General features: G+C 32.5%; 1 protein-coding gene across 1 annotated transcript; it reads left to right on the top strand.

The window, feature by feature from the left end:
• Positions 1-1,782: 1,782 nt before the first annotated feature.
• Positions 1,783-11,444, top strand: LOC139520107 (uncharacterized). Its single transcript, XM_071312548.1, has 5 exons — positions 1,783-1,872; positions 8,273-8,303; positions 8,603-8,752; positions 10,127-10,408; positions 11,075-11,444. The coding sequence occupies exons 1-5, from the start codon at positions 1,870-1,872 to the stop codon at positions 11,221-11,223; spliced, it is 615 nt and encodes a 204-aa protein (XP_071168649.1). The 5' UTR covers positions 1,783-1,869; the 3' UTR covers positions 11,224-11,444.
• Positions 11,445-19,750: the final 8,306 nt, after the last annotated feature.

The following is a 19,750-nucleotide window of genomic DNA, read 5'->3' as shown; positions in this document are numbered from 1 at the left end:
TTGAAAAAGAATAGATCTTATTTATCTGAAAGGGTGATATTGGGGTAAATATATATGTAATGTTATCTATATCATTTAAATCTATAGTGCCATATTCTCATTTATCATAAAGAAATTAAAATAAACTTTTGTCTTTTTCTTCTGTATTATTTAGTATTACATGATTATAAAAAAATGAGTTTTTCATAAAAATGCTCCATTTTTTTATAATTTGTTCTCTCATAGTTTTAGTTATCTTATTTGAAGAATGTTTATTTAGAGTATCGAATCCATACCGTTATTCTAAAACATGTTTTACATATGAAAACTAAAAATATATTTCCAAAGAGTCCAAGTTTTGAGACAAAACAAAGGATACTTTCACAAGAAAATGAATGTCATCAGAATATATTCTAATAAGATACAATATAGATTGAAAATTTAATATTTAGTTCCCGAGGAAGTCTCCCCAGATGATCAGATCAGCTTTGTACCAGTCAATTTGATGAAGATTTTCTCATGAATACCCAATGTTTTATAAAAAGATAAAAATACAGTTTGTATTTTGAACAGTTTTTGTTATGTGGACCAGGCACATTACGTATTTCAATATATAGACATATGCCCTGAAGAGTGTTTAATCAAACATTAAACGAAAATAAGACTTTATATATTTCGTCCATCCGAAGCGATTCTCATGATTTACACTATAAACAAATATTATATAGTTCCAAATTTGTCAGAACAGAAAGACTGATAAACTAAGAGGTATTTAGGGTAATACGTTTACATCGCCTGTTTCTTATTCCTATTGGATGTACATCAGAACAAAAAGTGTTTTTCATCATTTATTTCCCCCTAGGTGCAAATGAGAACCATATATAGTAGAAGCTTTATCTATAAATAAATACATTATTTTACACGGACTGAGGATATATGTAAATTATTGACACATTTATATATACTTGACTCTACAATAAACTGAAGTTCCTCATACTGCATTGGCTTTGTTTTATAGTTTATACCCAAAGCTGTGCAATTGAAAAGGGTAAAGGCTGACAGGACCTGGATATATAAAAGTTGGATTCATTTGTGTACACTTAATAAATAGACTTATACGGTCATTAGCCAGACGCCATTCAATTGATGCATTATTTGCTCTGGGTATATTTCCAAATAGTTTAAAGGTTTAAACTTTAGGGCTCCAGTTTTAAAAAGAAGACGACCAGACTAATTTAGACTACATTTACTAGGTTTCTAGAGCATATTCTAACTAAATTTTTACATGTATAAACAAAGCTGCGCTTTTACACTACAGTCCCGGATTAGAGGGGAATATTTTAAACCCTTCATATTCTGTATTTGTGTATCCAAAGTCAGGATTTTGCCACAATAATTCGATGGTTGTTTCCGTTAGTTTGTTAAAACATGCTATATGTTGTCTTTTATGAATTTAGTAACATTTTGTAGCTTACTATGTGGTATGGGGTTTTCTCATTGTTAAAGATCGTTCAGTGACCTATATATCATTACTTCCATTTACATTATTTGGACTCTGGTGGATAAATGTCTCAATGGTAATCATATCACATCTCCTTGTTTTTAATGATTTTATTTGTATCAGTGACGTTCGTATCACACAACCTGCTCTTCACAAACCCCACAAACGCTCACGCATAGAAAGGGTAAGAGAATATTAGATATTTAATAAACATTTTCACAGATTTAATCAATGTATTCCGATACTAAGTTTGTAATTGAGCACTATGGAAGCGATGATGCATTTCACAATTCTGAAAAGGGTTTAAATTCCTTCTGTTGTCTTTGTGACATAAGCATGGGTCACTAGTGAAACGGATTCGTTGTATCTAAGGACTTACACAACAAAAAATGGTAAGAAACTGCTTTTCAACTTGTTGTCAAATTATCTTTCATATTGTTTTGTGAACATGACATTAAATTGTATTTTGTTAGATGCAACTAAATGTCATGTTCACACTGCGGAATTGTTTCCGAAAGGCTAACTTAGCCCTCACCCGAATTCAATGTATAAATATTCCATTGTTTCAACAATTTACTGACTTAACCAAATTAAGCTTTCACTATTGTTTAACTCAGTTGAATCTTGGCTGTAAAACTGTTTGTGTTGACTCGCATGGTCTCATTTGATACTGCTGATGCAATTGAAATTAATCCTTTCAAACCAACTAATTGTTAATTTGTCTTATGATTAGACCAAATTGACTTTTTACTCATACGACTCACTTGATCTTAAAGCTAGGTTCACACTGCCGATCAGATCAACTCGATCAAGCCCGATCAAGACAAATTACGTGATCGGGAGACTGGTCTGACTAAATCGACAACCATGCTCGGGATAGTCTACCTTGCTCTCTATTGATCTGACTTTCTACCCGAGAGTTTTTGACATGTCAAAAACATTAGAGTAAGGATCGAGAAGCAATTCACTCGAGAAGAGATCGAGAATTCGTCGAGTAACGGTCGAATTGATCGAGAAAGGATCGTGTAGAGATCGAGTTTAGTCGGAATACAAAAAATGTACCGATCAGTACTCGATCATTTCGACCTTTGCTCGACTAATGTCCGATCATTTCCAGATAAACTCGACCAATGCCCGATCGCTTCCAGATCACTGCGACTTCTATATTTATTTTATCCCAGACCAATTCGACCAATACCCGATCCCTTCGCGACCACATTCGACCAATCTTCGATCTCTACTCAGTCATACACGAGAACACATGACTGCTACACGATTCTTTAAAAGTATGTGCAGATCTGATTAACTCTCATAACTCTGCTTCCGAAAAAATATATTGGCAACATTTTTTCAAATGTACAAAAATTCCTCCATGTACAGTACGTGTCTTAACTTTTGCAAGTAGAGGTAACATTTTAAAAGAGAGACAAAAGACACCAAAGGACCAATCAAACTCAAAGGTCGAAAACAAACCGACACAGCCATAGCGAAAAACGAAAACCGACGAGAAGACAAACAGCAGTCCACATGCATAACATAGAAAACTAAAAACTTAGTAACACGTAACACAACAAAACCTGGGAAGAACTCAGGTGTTCCAGGAGGGAAAAAAATCTTGCAATTTTGGCACCGGCGGATTTTTCAAATATGAAAGTAATTTTACAATAACATTCATTATTAGACTGCTGATGACTAAGTTATCATTCAAAATTGGTTTGTAAGAACATCAGGATTATATTTTTCCCGTTTTATGGACTAGTTTCTGTTTTGTCTGTCCGTATTTTTCGTTTGTCCAGAAATGGTTACAAGTAGTATATAAAAAAAGGATACTAGTGTGGTACAATTGTCAATGAGACAGCTCGTCACAGAACATCAAATAAACACAATAACAACTATAGGTCACATTGCAGTCAATTTTTTTTTCCCATTCGTACTTTTTGACGTAATTTTACACAAAAATGAGACGAAACCAAACTATACACTCGCTGCAAATGCGTCTACAGTTTGTCGTTCGTCGTTTGTTAGTTGAAACGATGCATTTCTTTCTAACTTTAACATTAAATCAATTATCTAAACGTGTTCTCGCTTGTAATAATTCAAAACATTGTAAAAAATTACTCAAATTTAAGTATCACCCAGTTATGAAACAAAATTTGAGTAATTTTAGACAATATTTTGAGTTATGACAAGCAAGAACATATCTCTTTTTTTTCCTTTTTTTTTAAAGGGCTTTACCATCACTATCTTCATACAGTCATCTGATAAAGATGAAGAACTGCCAATAAAATTAAATATGCATAGAGGAGCAATGTCCTCTGTGTCTATTTCTACGGAGGCTATTTCCCCCGCGTAATAAGTTCAAATAACAACAAAATGTGCATGCGTTTTTGACAGTTTAAACATGGTCAGCAAACTCTGATTAAACGATGTATGGCAAGCCGTTCTCGTCAAAACTATGTTTAAACCATTTTTCGAAAAATTTACACACTGAGAATTACAACAATGCACACTGAGATTTAAGAACTTCAAGACGCACACTGAGAATTGAAAATTACACACTGAGAATTGAAAATTACACACTGAGAATTAAAAATTACACACTGAGATTTCATAAAGACGCACTGAGATTACAAAAATGAAAAATGCACACTGAGAATTACAAATTACACACTGAGAATTGAAAATTACACACTGAGATTTCAAAAAGACACACTGAGAATAAATAAACTGAAAACACACACTGAGAATTTGAAATTACACACTGAGAATCTAAAATTACACACTGAGAATTTAAAATTACACACTGAGATTTGTGCGCACTTTTTATGCGCACATATCTAATTAGCATACTTAATCTGAATCTATTACAAGCTTAAAACAACAAGGGGACAGAACTCGTTAGTCCTTCGATTTGGTTCCAAATTATTAATAAAAAAAACCTTTAGAAATACAAGAACAAGAAAAATACCCACTTACTCTTATTACAAAATATAACCAAATGGTGAAAAACTTTATTAAAATTATAAGAAAACATTGGAACAATCTGCAAAAGAATACAGTGAAATTTTTACTCAAGTGTCTATTATAGCATATAAACGTAACAAAAATATAAAAGATTAACTAGCGAAATCAGGGAAACAGTTGGAAGGCTTTTGAAAAGGGACACATGTTTAATTACTGGTAGTAATGATCTGAATTATAGGCAACACACTTATGAATATGAGCGATGTTAAGTCTTGAAATTTATTACGAATGTTGGTTGACGGAATCGCATTTCATTATTATGACAAGAGTTCTTGAGATCAAGATATTAATCTGTTGAATTATTCATCGCATGAATATTCATTAGTAATTTGCATATTAATCTCAGTGTGTATTTTTGAAATCTCAGTGTGTAATTAACAATTCTCAGTGTGTGTTTTTCAATTTATTTCATCTCAGTGTGTCTTTTTAAAATCTCAGTGTGTAATTTTGAATTCTCAGTGTGTGTTTTTTATTTTTTTAAATCTCAGTGTGTAATTTCGATTTCTCAGTGTGTTATTTTAGGTTTTTAAATCTCAGTGTGTATTTTTTTCGAAAAAAGTGTTTAAACATAGTTTTGACGAGAACGGCTTGCCATAACGATGCATTTGTTTCTACTTCTGTAGTTTATCAAACTATAACAAACGGCACACAACGTATACCAAACTTTGGTTAGAAAGAAATGCACTCTTGATCTCTTGATAGATATATGTAAAGTTGTAAACAGTTTCAGAAAAGGTATCACTCCAGGGGATTCAAATTCTACTTTTGGTAAAGTTTTTGGGAAATTTGTGACATCTTTGCTCTCTTTTGCAATATTGTTTAGCAAATACATGCAGGTTGTTGTCATACAGCAAAATGAAAATAAGTTATAGTTATTGACCAAGCAAGTCGGTATATGTTATTTAATCTGCACAGCTCGAGTGACCCAGCTTAACCCGAACGACGTAGGAGTTCGGGTTATTGGGTCATCTCGTGCTGTGCAGATTAAATACATATACCGATTTGATTGGTCAATAACTGTTTTAACACATGACGCAATAAATTTACGTAAACGTTTTAGAAATTTAGAAATGTGGACGATATTCCGCAAACCACGGATCCTAGGAAATTTTCTTGTAGGGTAAAGAAAGTCAGAAATACGACTTTGGTAAGTTTTAAATTGATAACTTTTTTATATTTTGGCATATTCAAAAATTGCGATTTGATGGTAGATTTTTTTTTTTATCGTTTCTGTTAAATTTATTCCCAATTCTTATTTAATTAGAGGCGATTAAGACTTTGACAAATAGTGTACTTTCAAATCGGTGTATGATAAAAAAAAAAAAAATCATAACTGAAAGGGTTATTGAGTTTAGATTAATTGCTTTTGAATTTCTTTCTCCAATTATACTCTAAATGAGAAAGATGTTATATTACCTAAAAAAATGTTAAATAAACAGAAAATACCTTTCTATTTCAAATCTATTACTACCCCAGCCCCCCAAATTTCTTTTTATCTACTGTATTAATTTTTAAGATACGTCCATCTAAATGAAGTCTGATGGTTCTCCAGCTACCCCCCCCCCCCCCCCCCCTGTTTTTGATCCTCATTAAATTCGATCCAAAAATAGTCGCTTTATAGGAATAGTTAATCAAAAAGTCGTTAAAAATTCCAATGAGTCTAAAACTAATCCAAATCAGATTTATTTTATTCGGATATTCTTAGATAATTTCTTTTTTGGCAGAAATTATAAAAAAAAATGTTTAAACTATCTTTCGGACTTAAAACACTGATTTAAGATTTATGTGGTACACAAAATATAATGAAATATGTCCCAGCTTAGATAAAAAAAAAAAGGAATAAGAAACCTTTCTTTTTTCCTATTTTGAAACTACGATATTTGTACAAAGTTCAACTTTGTTGTTATTTCAAGTCAGACGGCTGATTCGGGGATAGTGGCGACTAGGTTGTTCACCCTAGGATTAGACAAGATATCGTTTTTTAGCATAAAATTGTCAATATTGTTTATAGTCGCTCTACACTCGATGATATTATTTTAATTTTATTGAATAACGCCCCCTCAAAATCCATGAACCGCCCCTAAAGGTAAAAATAGATTTGAACTGTGCAGTATATATCTGAAGTAGTTAATGCACACCTTTGCTGTGCATTATCCAGATTATATCACAGTAAGAACAAAGGGATTTTACCCATGCCATGTGTTAAATATATTTAACCCTTAAACTACTGGATATCAAATCTATGAAAAATACTGATTACATACTTATGCACAATATATGACACAAACGGTGCGCTTTATTTGTAAGATAGCAAGTACAAGGGGTGGTAAAGTTTATGTATATTGCTGTCTATCATAAGTTCTAATCCAGAGACAAATCTCATTTTGTGATGTCATTTCCAAAACAAAGAGCAATAAAACTACCATTACATATCAGTGTTCACTATGAGGAGGTTTTTATAAGCATTGGGTTCCTCTTTGTTGAGTTAGTGCAAGTCTCGCATACTGACCACACATTGGTCATCGTGTCAGCCACTGCCTCACCTAGATTTCTCGGCGCCCATTGCCGTCTACACCATTCTTCTATGCAATCTTCAATCTTCGTCATTACTATTAACCTGTCTCTCTGAGCTCATACCAACTTGCCCACAAATCCAACTGCTTTATTTCTATGTAGATATTTTAAATCTATGATTTTACTCGGACCTTCTACTGAATATAACCAAATAAGCTGAGAATGTGTTCAGCTAGCATAATAACAATATAAAGGGTCATTATTCGCATCTGATCTGTGTTTTATGGTAATAAGCATTGTGTATACGGCGTTTCATAAAATTTGGTTGAGGCAAAATAGAATTAGAGAATGGAAACTAATATTGTTGGGACGTACGCACGGACAAGAGTTACACTTAATGCCCACTCCGAAGCGGAGGGGAATAACAATTTCGTACGTTTTTAAACTAAAATTGTGCATACCCGACCAAATCCCGATTATACCTTCGACCCATATACGATCTGGTCGATCTGGTCTGGTCGAGATCAGACTGAGATCGTGAATAGTTGATTTGGTCTAAATAGTCGAGTACAGATCGTGTAAAGATCGTGAATTGATCGGAATTATCGAATAAATATTCATTTTGTTGTCGGGATGAAGTCGTGATGGATTCATTAAGGAGTCGTGAATGGTCGAGTTAAAGTCGTGTAAAGTCGGATGGCGGTCGGGTAGAAGACGTAAACATGCTCGATCAAGAATTTGGTTGAGCTTGGTCGTGGAAAGGACAATCGGTATCATCGAGTTGATCTGATCGGCAGTGTGAACCTAGCTTGAAGCTAATGATGCAAATGTACGTTATGATTGTTTCAATTGAACTGACCTTCTCAACCTAAAGGCTCCTTTTTTAGAATAACATAGTTCCTTAATTCTATATTATAATGGCGATAGTAGCAACACATTCGTTATACATAAGATCAATGGAACTGATCTCATGAATCTTGTCAAACCGCCTAGCTCTCTGAGTCGACCGAATACAGAACACAAGTATTGACCATACTGAGTCAAATTAAATGACCTTCATTAAATCAGTCAAAACATAACTTCAACTGTCTGAATCGAGCAAAATGGAATATACCGTGGCGGATCCATTAGGCTGGGTCCGGAGGTACGAACCCCTATTTTTTCCCGATCAATTATTAGGCATTTGAAAAGTGACATATGTTTAAAAGTTTATGTTTATTATTTATATACGTGCTCATAATTTCTGTTTTACAGGAGGACGACGTTCCTGAAGAGCACAAAGAACGTAAGTATATATGATTAATTATTGGTTTGATATTTTCCTAAATATGAATGTCATGAATGTTTTCCATATTATTTTTTTCTTCTCTGTTGTATTAGAAAATCTTAATGTTAAAAATTCTGTTTCATTATCAAAATAATTTTACGACAAAATGAAAGCCGCAATCAGTATCACTGGGACAGGAGTTTGAAGATGACGCATACATATTAGAAAAATTAGTTATCCAATTTCAGCCTTCATGTTAGCAAAATAAATATGCAGTGTTTTATGATGAAAAATGATGAGTATGATTTTTTATTCAGGTCTTGAACAGTTGTTTTACATGTACTGTCATCCCGACTCTGGGTTACTCACCAAGGAGGGGTTCATCTCTGTGTTACGAGGGCTACATCTAGATCCGACTAACACCTTTATCGAATCTATATACACCGAACACAATAAAGACGGAAATGGTATGTACTTAAATTATCTAGGAAATGTGATTTAAAGATGTGTGTTGTTCTGAACATCTTTGAAAGAGAGTGGTGTTTTCCCCCGCAAAAATATATTTTGATTTACCGTGACAGGCTGACATAAAACAGACTGTTTCCTTATGACGATTTGTGTTCTCTTACACATTCACCAATTTTATAATGTTTCTGGTCAACTGTACTAAAATTATTTTTCCATTCAAATACCTCTTCGCCGTTATACATCTCAGTCAGATGGGTTGCTTGATCATGGAGAAAAGAGACCAACATTTTCCAAGAGAATATTGCTAGTACAAATTCAAGAAATTATAGATATAGGAAGATGTGGTGTGAGTGCCAATGAGATGTAACTCTCCATCCAAATAACAATTTATAAAAATAAACCATTATAGGTCAATGTACGGTCTACAACACGGAGCCTTGGCTCTCACCGTACAACAAGCTACAAATGCCCCCAAAATAACTAGTGTTAAACCATTCAAACGTTTATATCCCTGTTTAATTATAACAATATGTCATGCATATTCAAATTATATACGTCAGTTTGATCTTTTGGCAGGGACAATTAAAATTATAAGAGTTTCTACACCTTCTTCTAAATCTTATCATTCGACCTTTATATAGGTATTTTAATTCGTGTTATACAAAATTCACAATAATAATTATATGGTAGTATGATTGAAGTCGCTGTTTCAACTGCATGGCGACAACATTCATAGTTGCTCTTTTTGTTTTCCTCTATATATAGTTGCGTTCGCGTCGAGTGAAGAAAGTCGTGTGTCATAGTTCAATCACGAACGACTAAAACCAAAAACAGAAAAAATTGCAAATGCTACTTTTCTCACAATCAGCCGGCATTAAGGAACACAAGGACCTAAGACAGGTTTATTCGGAGTCCGAATGATGGGTCGTTTAGGGTTAAATGACGCAATGTGGATATGTACATCAAGAGCTAGATCATTTAAAAAACAATTCAGGGTGTCTGTCCTGCACAAAGCAGGACATATTCATATCTAACTTTCACTTTATCATCCTAATTATCCTGTAACATTTGGCACTGGACATTAAAGATTCAACCGACCTTTTTTTGTTCGTTAAATATTGTTTTTTACAAACGATGATCTCTTTTCTGAATGTCTGTTGAGTAGTGATACTCAATTTGACAGAAATGAATAGAGACTATTGGGTTAAAGTCAATGGACTAGACAACCCAACAACATGCAATTGTCAAAAAAGGTAAAAAAAAAATTTGCGAAATTAAAAATCCAAAAAACCTATTGGATAAACAACACTGCTTGTGTGTCTCTTTTCTGGCCATCTTCATCTAATATGTTGAACATTTATATTCCTTTGTAGACGATGGAATAAGTCTTTACGAATTCAAATCATGGATGAAAAATAGGTGGAATACAAAAGATGAAATGGAAAACAGATTATTTTCGTCACTTGAAGTTTTGTTCTCAAGATATTCTGACAATCCATCACGTGATATGAGAAATCTGAAAATTCCACTCAACGATCTCATGGATGCTTTGCAAAACGCTGGTAGCGAACCTTTAAATAAAACGGAAGCTGATCTTATTCGAACAGAGCTTTCCGCAATTGATACATCAGGAACTGGGATATTAGATGGAAAAGGTATGAAAAAGATGTGCATTGCCTTCTCCAACCACATTGTTAATGTTAAAATGTCAATTAAGTAAATATAATATTAAACGGGTATTTTAAAATTTAATCGAGTGTCATTTCCATAGTTGAGGTCTAAAATGCACCCTCATGATACGGAACTGTAGCGTATACGATTGGAAAGCTTGTCTGAATTTTGCTGTTTTGCCATAAGCCGCCCTGTGATAATTTCCGCATAGGAAGTGGTCGATATCGTAATATTTACCCCCCCCCCCCCCCCCCCCGAAATAATCATTGTAAAAATTCAAATTGAAACACCTATTTTGCATCAAATGGCTAAATGTTTCTTTTAAGATATTTTCCATGTTTTCATATATATTTTTCTCATTTAGATGTCCGAAAATGTAATTTTATTGACATTTTGAATAATATGGAATTTTCCATCCCTACTTAACTTGTTTTGACAGAAGTTTTATGAAACTAATATTTCACGACCAGACAAACATGTATTCACCGAAGGTGTATGCTATAGGCAGGTGCGTTAAAACTTAAGTATTACTTTTTTGCCAGAAATTACAAAACCGTCGTACACGAAGAAATTATATTAGAACATTTTCAAATTACTTGAAGTGGTAACTTTCAGCTAATTTAGTATAAAACAGTGTTAATACATTTCAGATTTGGTAACCTTTCTGCACGGAGAAGACGAGACGTTGTCAGCTCGAGATAGTGTCAGGAAAGGATTAGCAACGGCGAGAGGTGGACCACGACAAATGGCAAAAAGTACTGGTGAGATCGAGAGAACGCCAACAGGGGACCAGTATTAGACAAAACAACATAAACTATATTATTGAAAAAGTCTCATTATATTTATATCATTTGCAAATTACACGATACAAAAATGTACAAGTAGTTATGTGTCTTACGAAAAAATGTTATACAAATAAAGTTCATAATCTGATGCAGCCAAAAACATCCATTATCGATCTTTTACCAGTTCGTATACATCGTTGCTATATACGAAGCATTCAGTTTTTGGTAAACGCATTGTTCGTTGTGATAGTTATTAGTAAGAAAACACTTATAAATTGAATCCCTTATGTCTGCATAATTTTGTCCCCCTCGATTATGAAATCGCCGAATGAAACAACACTAAAATTGTACATACCATGAGTAGCATGACAACTGCAACATGTGGAGCAGGATATGTTTACCCTTCCGGCGCACATCAAATCATCTTCAGTTCAGTGGGGTTTATGCTGTTCAGTCTTTAGTTTGCTATTTAGTGTTATGTAGCCTGTTGTTTGTCTTTTCGTTTTTTTTTGCCATGTTATAATTAATTTATCTACGATTGAGATTTTTTGATTGTCCCTTTTGTATCTTTCGTTTTTATTTACATAGACCTACAGATATGCACGGAGTTGGTAATATCAATTCCCTGGCAAACATAATGCTTGAACACTAAGATTACAGCTGAAAGCTATATTGCAGTGCTGAGTGTGAATATATTCTCTTGCCGTTGGCGAATGATTCAATATTTTGATTTGAACAGCAGGGGAACTCGATTTTTTAAGGAACACAAACATTAACACATTCATTGCATTTGCAGTATAAAGAAAAAATAAAAAGGGCGTGTGGGCATTTAACGAGTCGAAGATTGAAAACAGCCTAGACAATGACCATGAAGATACAGAAAAAAGACACATTGACTTATAATAATGCACATGTTACTACTATAGCATACAGAAAACTAAAATTTCTAGCAACACAAATCTAAAGATATAAAAATCCCGGAGCTGCATTCAAATGACCCAGAAGGGTCAGAAGTTTATGCACAACAATGACACCGCTATTGTTACTCTTGTAAAATTTGTTGATAGCCATAACCGATGTAAAGACACCGACATTACAAATAACAAAAATATTTTTACGTACGTTTTATTAACAATTGTAAAACATTTTAGATCTTAAAAATGCCGAATAGAAGTATTGTAAAATAGTGAAGGGTTTAAAGAACAGACATTTTTTAATCTGAAAAAAAAATCAGATGTTCACAAGTACTGATCGGTTAATTCAAAGTAATGTATGTTACAATTCAAATAATAGTATAAAATTTACATAAGGCCATCCGAATTGAAGTAAAATCTGCAGCACACTTTCTGGAATTCAGCACTTCCATGGCTGTAAAAGGTACTGCTAGTAAACCTACAATAAACATATCACGATTGAAATATATATTTGAGCGACGAAAGAAATGTTGCAAATACCATTGCATAAGCGTAATCTTAAATTTTGATTTCTGCAACTTGAACATTCTTAACACTTTAAACGGATTTGCAATAATTTAGGACCGTTCAAACAATGTTTATCATTATTTTAGGTAAATTCTGGTTACTGATGACAAAATGGAGGTCAACTTGATATTAACTCTTTTCATTTCTGCCATCCTTGATTGATTGGGAAAAAACTGTATGTCGGTTTTTTTTGTGCAATAAATTGGGCAGCTTTTCAAATGTTGTTACTGATGATAAAATGGGACGTGTTGGGGTAGGGGGTATCGGGGAGAGGGTTGTCGATATTTATAATTTTACCTGTTGGAGTTATGGCCTTTGATTGACAGAAAAAAACTGGATTCCCTTCACTTTCAATTAAAGGGTTTTGTACTTCTTTTTTTTTTTATCTTACATAATTTAAATACGAAAGCATGTTTACAAGAAAGGAGTCTTTTACACAAAACAATAACTATGAAACACTATTTATATATATATTAGGATGTTAGTATTTGAAGCATTAATAATGCAATACTATAACAAGAACAGAACAGATGAGCCATTTTTAAATTTTTCAGAAATGATTTAAAATGCTATTTATATTAACATTTTTTTTCTTTGGAAGAAATTCCGAGGACAAACTGGGCGGACAAATTTGGTCACAGAAAACCGAGGTTCCCCTTTAAAACTTTTCTATTGAAAATGCAAAATTCTAATACAATAACTTACCATTGGTGCTCATGCAAAATGTTTCTATCCAGCGATTCTGTTTCCAGTGACGTTAAATAGGTTTAAGAAGTACAGACCTCCGAGAACTACAAAATCAAATACAAACTATAAATAATAATAATAACACGAGAGAAAAAAAATTTGAGACTTCGTATAATCGAAACGTACATTTTACATACTTATTGTGTAAATTAACTAAGATTCTTTAGATTTCATACTTCATATGATTATAATTGAAATTCGCATTTTAAGTTTTCATATTACCTTTCATATTCTATCTTTTGATGCACTAATTTGTCGTTATTAAAAAAAAAATACTGATAAACAAATAAATGATAAGAACTTTTTAATTCTCGGTTACTGTATTCCTTATTGAGTTTGACTTGCAATATTTCAAATCTAATGTATAACGTGACGGTACCCAAATTGCACCTATTTTGACAGTTTTTTCATCTACGTTTTTTTATGATGAAAACAAAAATGTCCATTCTGTGTTTATTTTGTAGCCCTATCCTTCTTTATTATAAAGGTACACCAATTTGATTTTTATTCCATATGGAATCATAGAAAAATTGGTCTAAACTGACCTCCAAACCATCAATGATTCTGAAATGAGGAGTACCCAAATTGCTTCCATGCTTAAATTCACATAGTCAAAAGTCTAATAACAGAGCTTTTGTTTAATTTCTTTAAATATTTTGAACAATTGGATATTAGTCCATGCTTACTCTTCATTATTTTTTAAATGGATACTTGTAACATATTGTATTTGCTCATTTTAAAAAGATGACGTTTTGATGACGTCGCATAGCGACGTTTCAGTACATTTTGCTTTTTCAGTAAATATACTTCATCTGTTGATAGATACTGTGAACGTTTTGTGCATATCTAAATAGTTTTACCTATGTTGAAAGATGTGCTTAGTATCAAATCATAAAAAAAAACAAATTGTTTAGTCTCTAGAAAATCTTGTAAGATTTTCGCAGCTAGTTTTGCTAAATAGGTGCAATTTGGGTACTGGGTGCAATTTGGGTACCGTTACGTTAGCATACTTGCTTTATATTATTACGATTTCATTTGTGTTTAGCTACAAACCCAACCAATTTTACCATTCTAATAATAGTTGGACCTAGTGTAAGATATACTCACGGTAGTTGAAGAGTTTAGCCTGTTTCAGACCCTGGTAGCTATTGGCAGCATATGCTGCATAAGGAGCTACCTGTCTTGGTTGTTGGTATCCAGAGTTTCCCATTCCGGAGTATCCTGGGTAATAAGCCTGACAGGAAACTAGTGCGATTATACACGGAAGGATCAGACAACAAATGGCGACTTTTGTGTTCATTTTGACGATTGACTCTCACTGAAAGAACATAGTTAAAACATTTATGTTTGGGTTTCATGCATTTAATAGATATAAATATATTTTATCACTGCACCTGATGGATATAAGGATGAAATTGCAATGTGCACGATTATTAACTTAACAAACATAATATCATTATTTTTTTTTATTACAAATTACAAAAAAAGTGTAATTATTATTGTAAAACCATGAAAAAAACCCAGGTTATTATTTTTTTTTTTATATTTTCTTAGTTTGAGCACAAAAAAACAGTATTTATCGTTCGTTAAATTTGCATTGGTTTTTAATTGAAAAGAAAGTAAAGACAGAAACAAGGATTTTTATTCTGACCTTAAATTAAAAATATTTCTTGGAAAAGAAAAACTGTTTACAAGCTTACCTGAATAGACTTATTTTGAAAGTGAATATTACACGAGGTGTACATGTATTTATATGTAACATCACTTCCCTGTTGAACAGAAATGGTCAGAAATTATGTCTGCACATCGGCAACATTACAGAATGTCCGGATAATAACATTACCACATTCGATTTTTTTTAAAAAATTTTTGCGAAATGAAAGATTTACAATGCATGAACCTTATTTTATGATATTTTAATATTTGAAAATGTAACATTTATGTTTATACATTAACAAGTATTGTTACCTTCGTTTTAAAGGGAAAACTATTCATTTTTATCTTGTCTTAGGCAACATTACTTTCAATTGATAAGTTTATTATCGAAAAAGATATAACAGGACTTATTCATTATTATTGTCAATCAATCAAATCATATATATATTTTTAATTAGATACTTATCTTTATTGATCTTACCTATTTAAACTATTTTCTGATGAATCAGATATTTCATTTTTTGTATTATTAAATCATTCTTCAGACATTCACAAATATTAGAACTTTGACAGTGGAGTAAAATTAGATATACTAATAACTACATTAAAGAACATAATACATAAGTTAACAAAATAAAAAATTCAAAGATCTTGTTAGGCGTTTATTGCAAATACAATATGTATCATGGTATGCACATATGAATGTTTATTGGATACAGATTATTAGACTATACACATGAATTAACTAAACAAAAACAAAAGTAGAAGTGGTATGATTGCCAATGAGAAAACTATCCACAAGAGACCAAATGCGACACAGAAATTAACAACTAAGGTCAGAAAAGTAACGGCCGAATTTATGTACAAAATAATGAACGAAAACAAATATGTGACACACGTCAGCAAAAAACGACAACCACTGAATTACAGGCTCCTGACCTGGGTCATGTTCATACAGAATGTGGCGGGGTAAAACGTGAGCGGACGCCCAACTCCCCATAACCTGGGACAGAGGTGTAACAGTACAACATTAGAACGAATTATAAAAATCAGTTGAAAAAGGCTAAACTAATCAGATTGATACAAATAGAAATATACTTAACAAAAACATAGAGTGAACGTGGTCGAGTACTTGTACATCGCAACAACCAAAGGTCACAAAGAACAGATCTCAGAGTATTCGCATTTAGTGATAGCTATTTCAAAGCCAATAACAACTAATAAAACAAAACATGCATCTAAGACTAAATTGTTTGATTGGTTAATACATGAAAAATTAATTGGTCAAATTTATTTGATCGATCTCATCATCTTGTCTTGAAAACTTGATGATTGATACCATTGACCGGATCGTTTAGAATTGACGATCCTGAAAACACGGAAAAAGTTCTAAGGCTAAATATATTATTATATTTGTCACTACGGTGTTATTTAAGACTTATCTTCGTCTTAATTAACCAGAAAATATGTCCCAAGTCAAGAAATTAAAAATCGTTCCTCCCAATTTTTCTCAGTCTAAATGAATATATTATTCTCTCATTACCACTCATACCACATCAGTATTTTTATGTAGACATTTAAACTAAATAAAACAATAACAATTTAATCAGTATCATTTACATTCAGAACACAAACTCTATTATAAGTTACTCTTAATAATTCTTTCACTCTGACTAACTTTTTTATGACATAACTTTTACAACCATCAAAATCAAACATCAACTCAGCTGAGCTCAAAAGTCGTCTAGTTCGTTTTATTATGATACAGATTTACTAGTACATCAATTTAACTTCAAAATTGATTTCGGTTTACATTGCAGGGCCGTAACTACATTGAGGCAAATGAGGCAAATGCCTCATGCTGGAAATTTCAAAAAAAAAAAAAAGACTGAAAAAAAAAATTGTCTTCATATCAAATTGTTTTCACGGAAAGTGTCATGCAAGAAGCAAGTTCTCTTCCCTCCCTGATGTCGCCCCTGCATTTTTTTTCGTGATCCATGTTTCTATTTTACTTTTGGTTTTCGGAGTTGATGGTCTATTGTTTGTACATGTACTTCTGTGTCTCGGGTTTCACGGTCTTTTGTTCTTTTATTTTCCTACTTTATGACTATAGTCTGAATGTTGATTTTCATTTCTAAACGTGCGCAATGTTGCATGTCCACCAATTTCCAGATATTGTGCGGGAAAATATTTTAAGAATATGCTCTACGATGCTACTGGACATAGAAAAAATTGTCATATCTGCATCGATAATTGAACTTGATATCAAAGAATACAAAACTGCCTTTTTTGTATATTAAACCACAGGCCTTGGGCATATGATACAGCTATATTTTTTCTCCAGATCGTTGATTAAGATATTCAATTTCCTATATCAATAATGCATATATATCACTTTTGTGCATGTCTCACCTAGTTTCGAGTGATTTAAACGACTCAGAGAAAATACCCAATTTTTCTTAGTATGGATTGTAAAATTGGGTATTTTCTCTGAGACATGCACAAAAGTGATACATATGTATTATTAATAAAGAAAATTGACTATTTTGATCAACAACAACAAAAAATAAAAATATATATGTATCATATACCCAAGCGCCTGTGGACAAAACTACATAGCTGACATGGTTTAAATTAATTAAGACCACCGATTTCCCGGTACCAAATCATTTGAAAAAAAACAACAATGTATTGCCATATGACCTTTTACATTGAAGGGTTAAACTTGCATTAAGTCGTGTTCAGACAGAAAATAAAGGAATATGGGGTAAACATACACGGGAACTTATCGCACACAAAGTCAATGCATAGAAAAAATACAAATGATCAATGGTCAAAATTTTTATTCCTGTTCTTCATCTTGATAGTTGCTGGAGGGTACTCAATAATAAAAGAATCATTACTGTAAAAGAAGGTCAAGATGGTCCCTAGTGTCGAATTAAGCAGTACTAGTACTTAAAGTATAATACTGCACTGTCACTATATTTAAATCTAGTCATAAAAAAAATCATCAAAGTCAGCACAATACAAGACAAGAGCAGACAGACAGACCCGGTATTAATGCTTATGAGAAATACGAATTTTACTTTATCCTACATATCGGTCTTTTAATATTGCCCCTAAAACCTAAAAGTCTTAAATTATAATGAATCTATGTTTTTGAATTGAGACCAGAATATTGTCGAAAAAATAGCTAAAGATTATTTGCGTTTCAATGTAAGAAAGAGTCCGTGGAACGCTCAGAATGCACGATTTTGCGTTATTTTACTCAAAGCTTAAGGCCCCCAGACACTTCGCCAAAATTTTTTCGCCTCGCTACGCTCGGCGAATATATTTTGCCTCATTATTACAAGTGTGGACACATATGAGTGTGGATAGTATGTTTGGATGTTTGACAGTGTCTTATGACAAAAGGAGTTCTATGTTTTTCCTATATGGTGTTAATAGTTGTGTTGCACGATGACAAACAATCTGAGCATTAGGAGTGTTGTTTATTTATTATTTAGTTTTTATGTTGGCAGTGGCTATTTGACCGGCACCGGCTGAATAGCAAATTTGCTATTTGACCGGCACCGGCAAAATAGCAAATTTGCTATTTGACCGGCACTGAATAAAACTGTTCATAGATGTGATAAGTAAGGAATAAAAAAGCTTAATAATAATTTAAAATAATTTAATCACAATATCAAGCATTAAAAATGCAGTACAATCAAAAATAAAAATATTGAAGATGTTCATAAATAAAAAAATTATAACTTTATAATATTAATTCAAAGCATGAATCGGCACATTTGTATATATACATTACTAAATATATATTTTTTTCTAAAATATTTATCAAAAAGATGCACATCTGTGTAAAATCTATGGTTTAAATATCCTGCCACGCTATAAAAAAAATATTATGTAAAACTACATACATCATAAAAAAGACAATATTAAAAGTTGTTTGCTACGAATTTCAAATGGACAGTCACATGATTTCACATTTGCAATTGTTACAAAACCAATTATTTGCCGTTGGAAGTTGTTTTAGTCTAGCACCTGATAATTGTTGCCACTCAAAACAGGAACTATATACACATTACACTGACAGTTAAAAGTATGCTTCTCCCGTGTAGGCATATACATGTACTCAAACTAAGAGAAGTTATTCATGAAAATTTGTTTATTGCTGAAGCAGTGTCAGATCGTTGGAAGATTAACAAAGTCTGGACATCACATAGATTATTTTATAAAATATTGTCGATTTTATTGAAAATTAAAGACGGTAAAATAAAGGTACATCACGGTTTTCATGCGTAAATCATAAACTGTCTGCTAAAAAAAATAATTTTGTACATTGTAGGAAAATATAACCTGTACTTGTACTCGCTGCATGCAAAGAAAAGGAGAAATCTCGGAGAACATTGCATTTCTCTCTCATTTAAATTAAGAATGTTTTAAACCATGTTTCGCAATGAAGGATTTGTATTTGTGATTTACAATGAAGACTTTGAGGGAAGATGTGCACATTAGTGATAGGTATCCAAATATTTTTTTTTTATCATATACAGGATATAAAGATTTTTGTCACACCTTAACTACAATTTTATCTATTATTACGTGGAAACAATCAATCCAGTACCGGTAATTAGAAGCCTATTACATATGTTAT

This window comes from Mytilus edulis, chromosome 4 (assembly GCF_963676685.1).
Source record: "Mytilus edulis chromosome 4, xbMytEdul2.2, whole genome shotgun sequence".
NCBI classification, from domain to species: Eukaryota; Metazoa; Mollusca; class Bivalvia; order Mytilida; family Mytilidae; genus Mytilus; species Mytilus edulis.
Note: the sequence above shows the minus strand (reverse complement) of the source record. Positions and strands in the feature narration are given on the sequence as shown.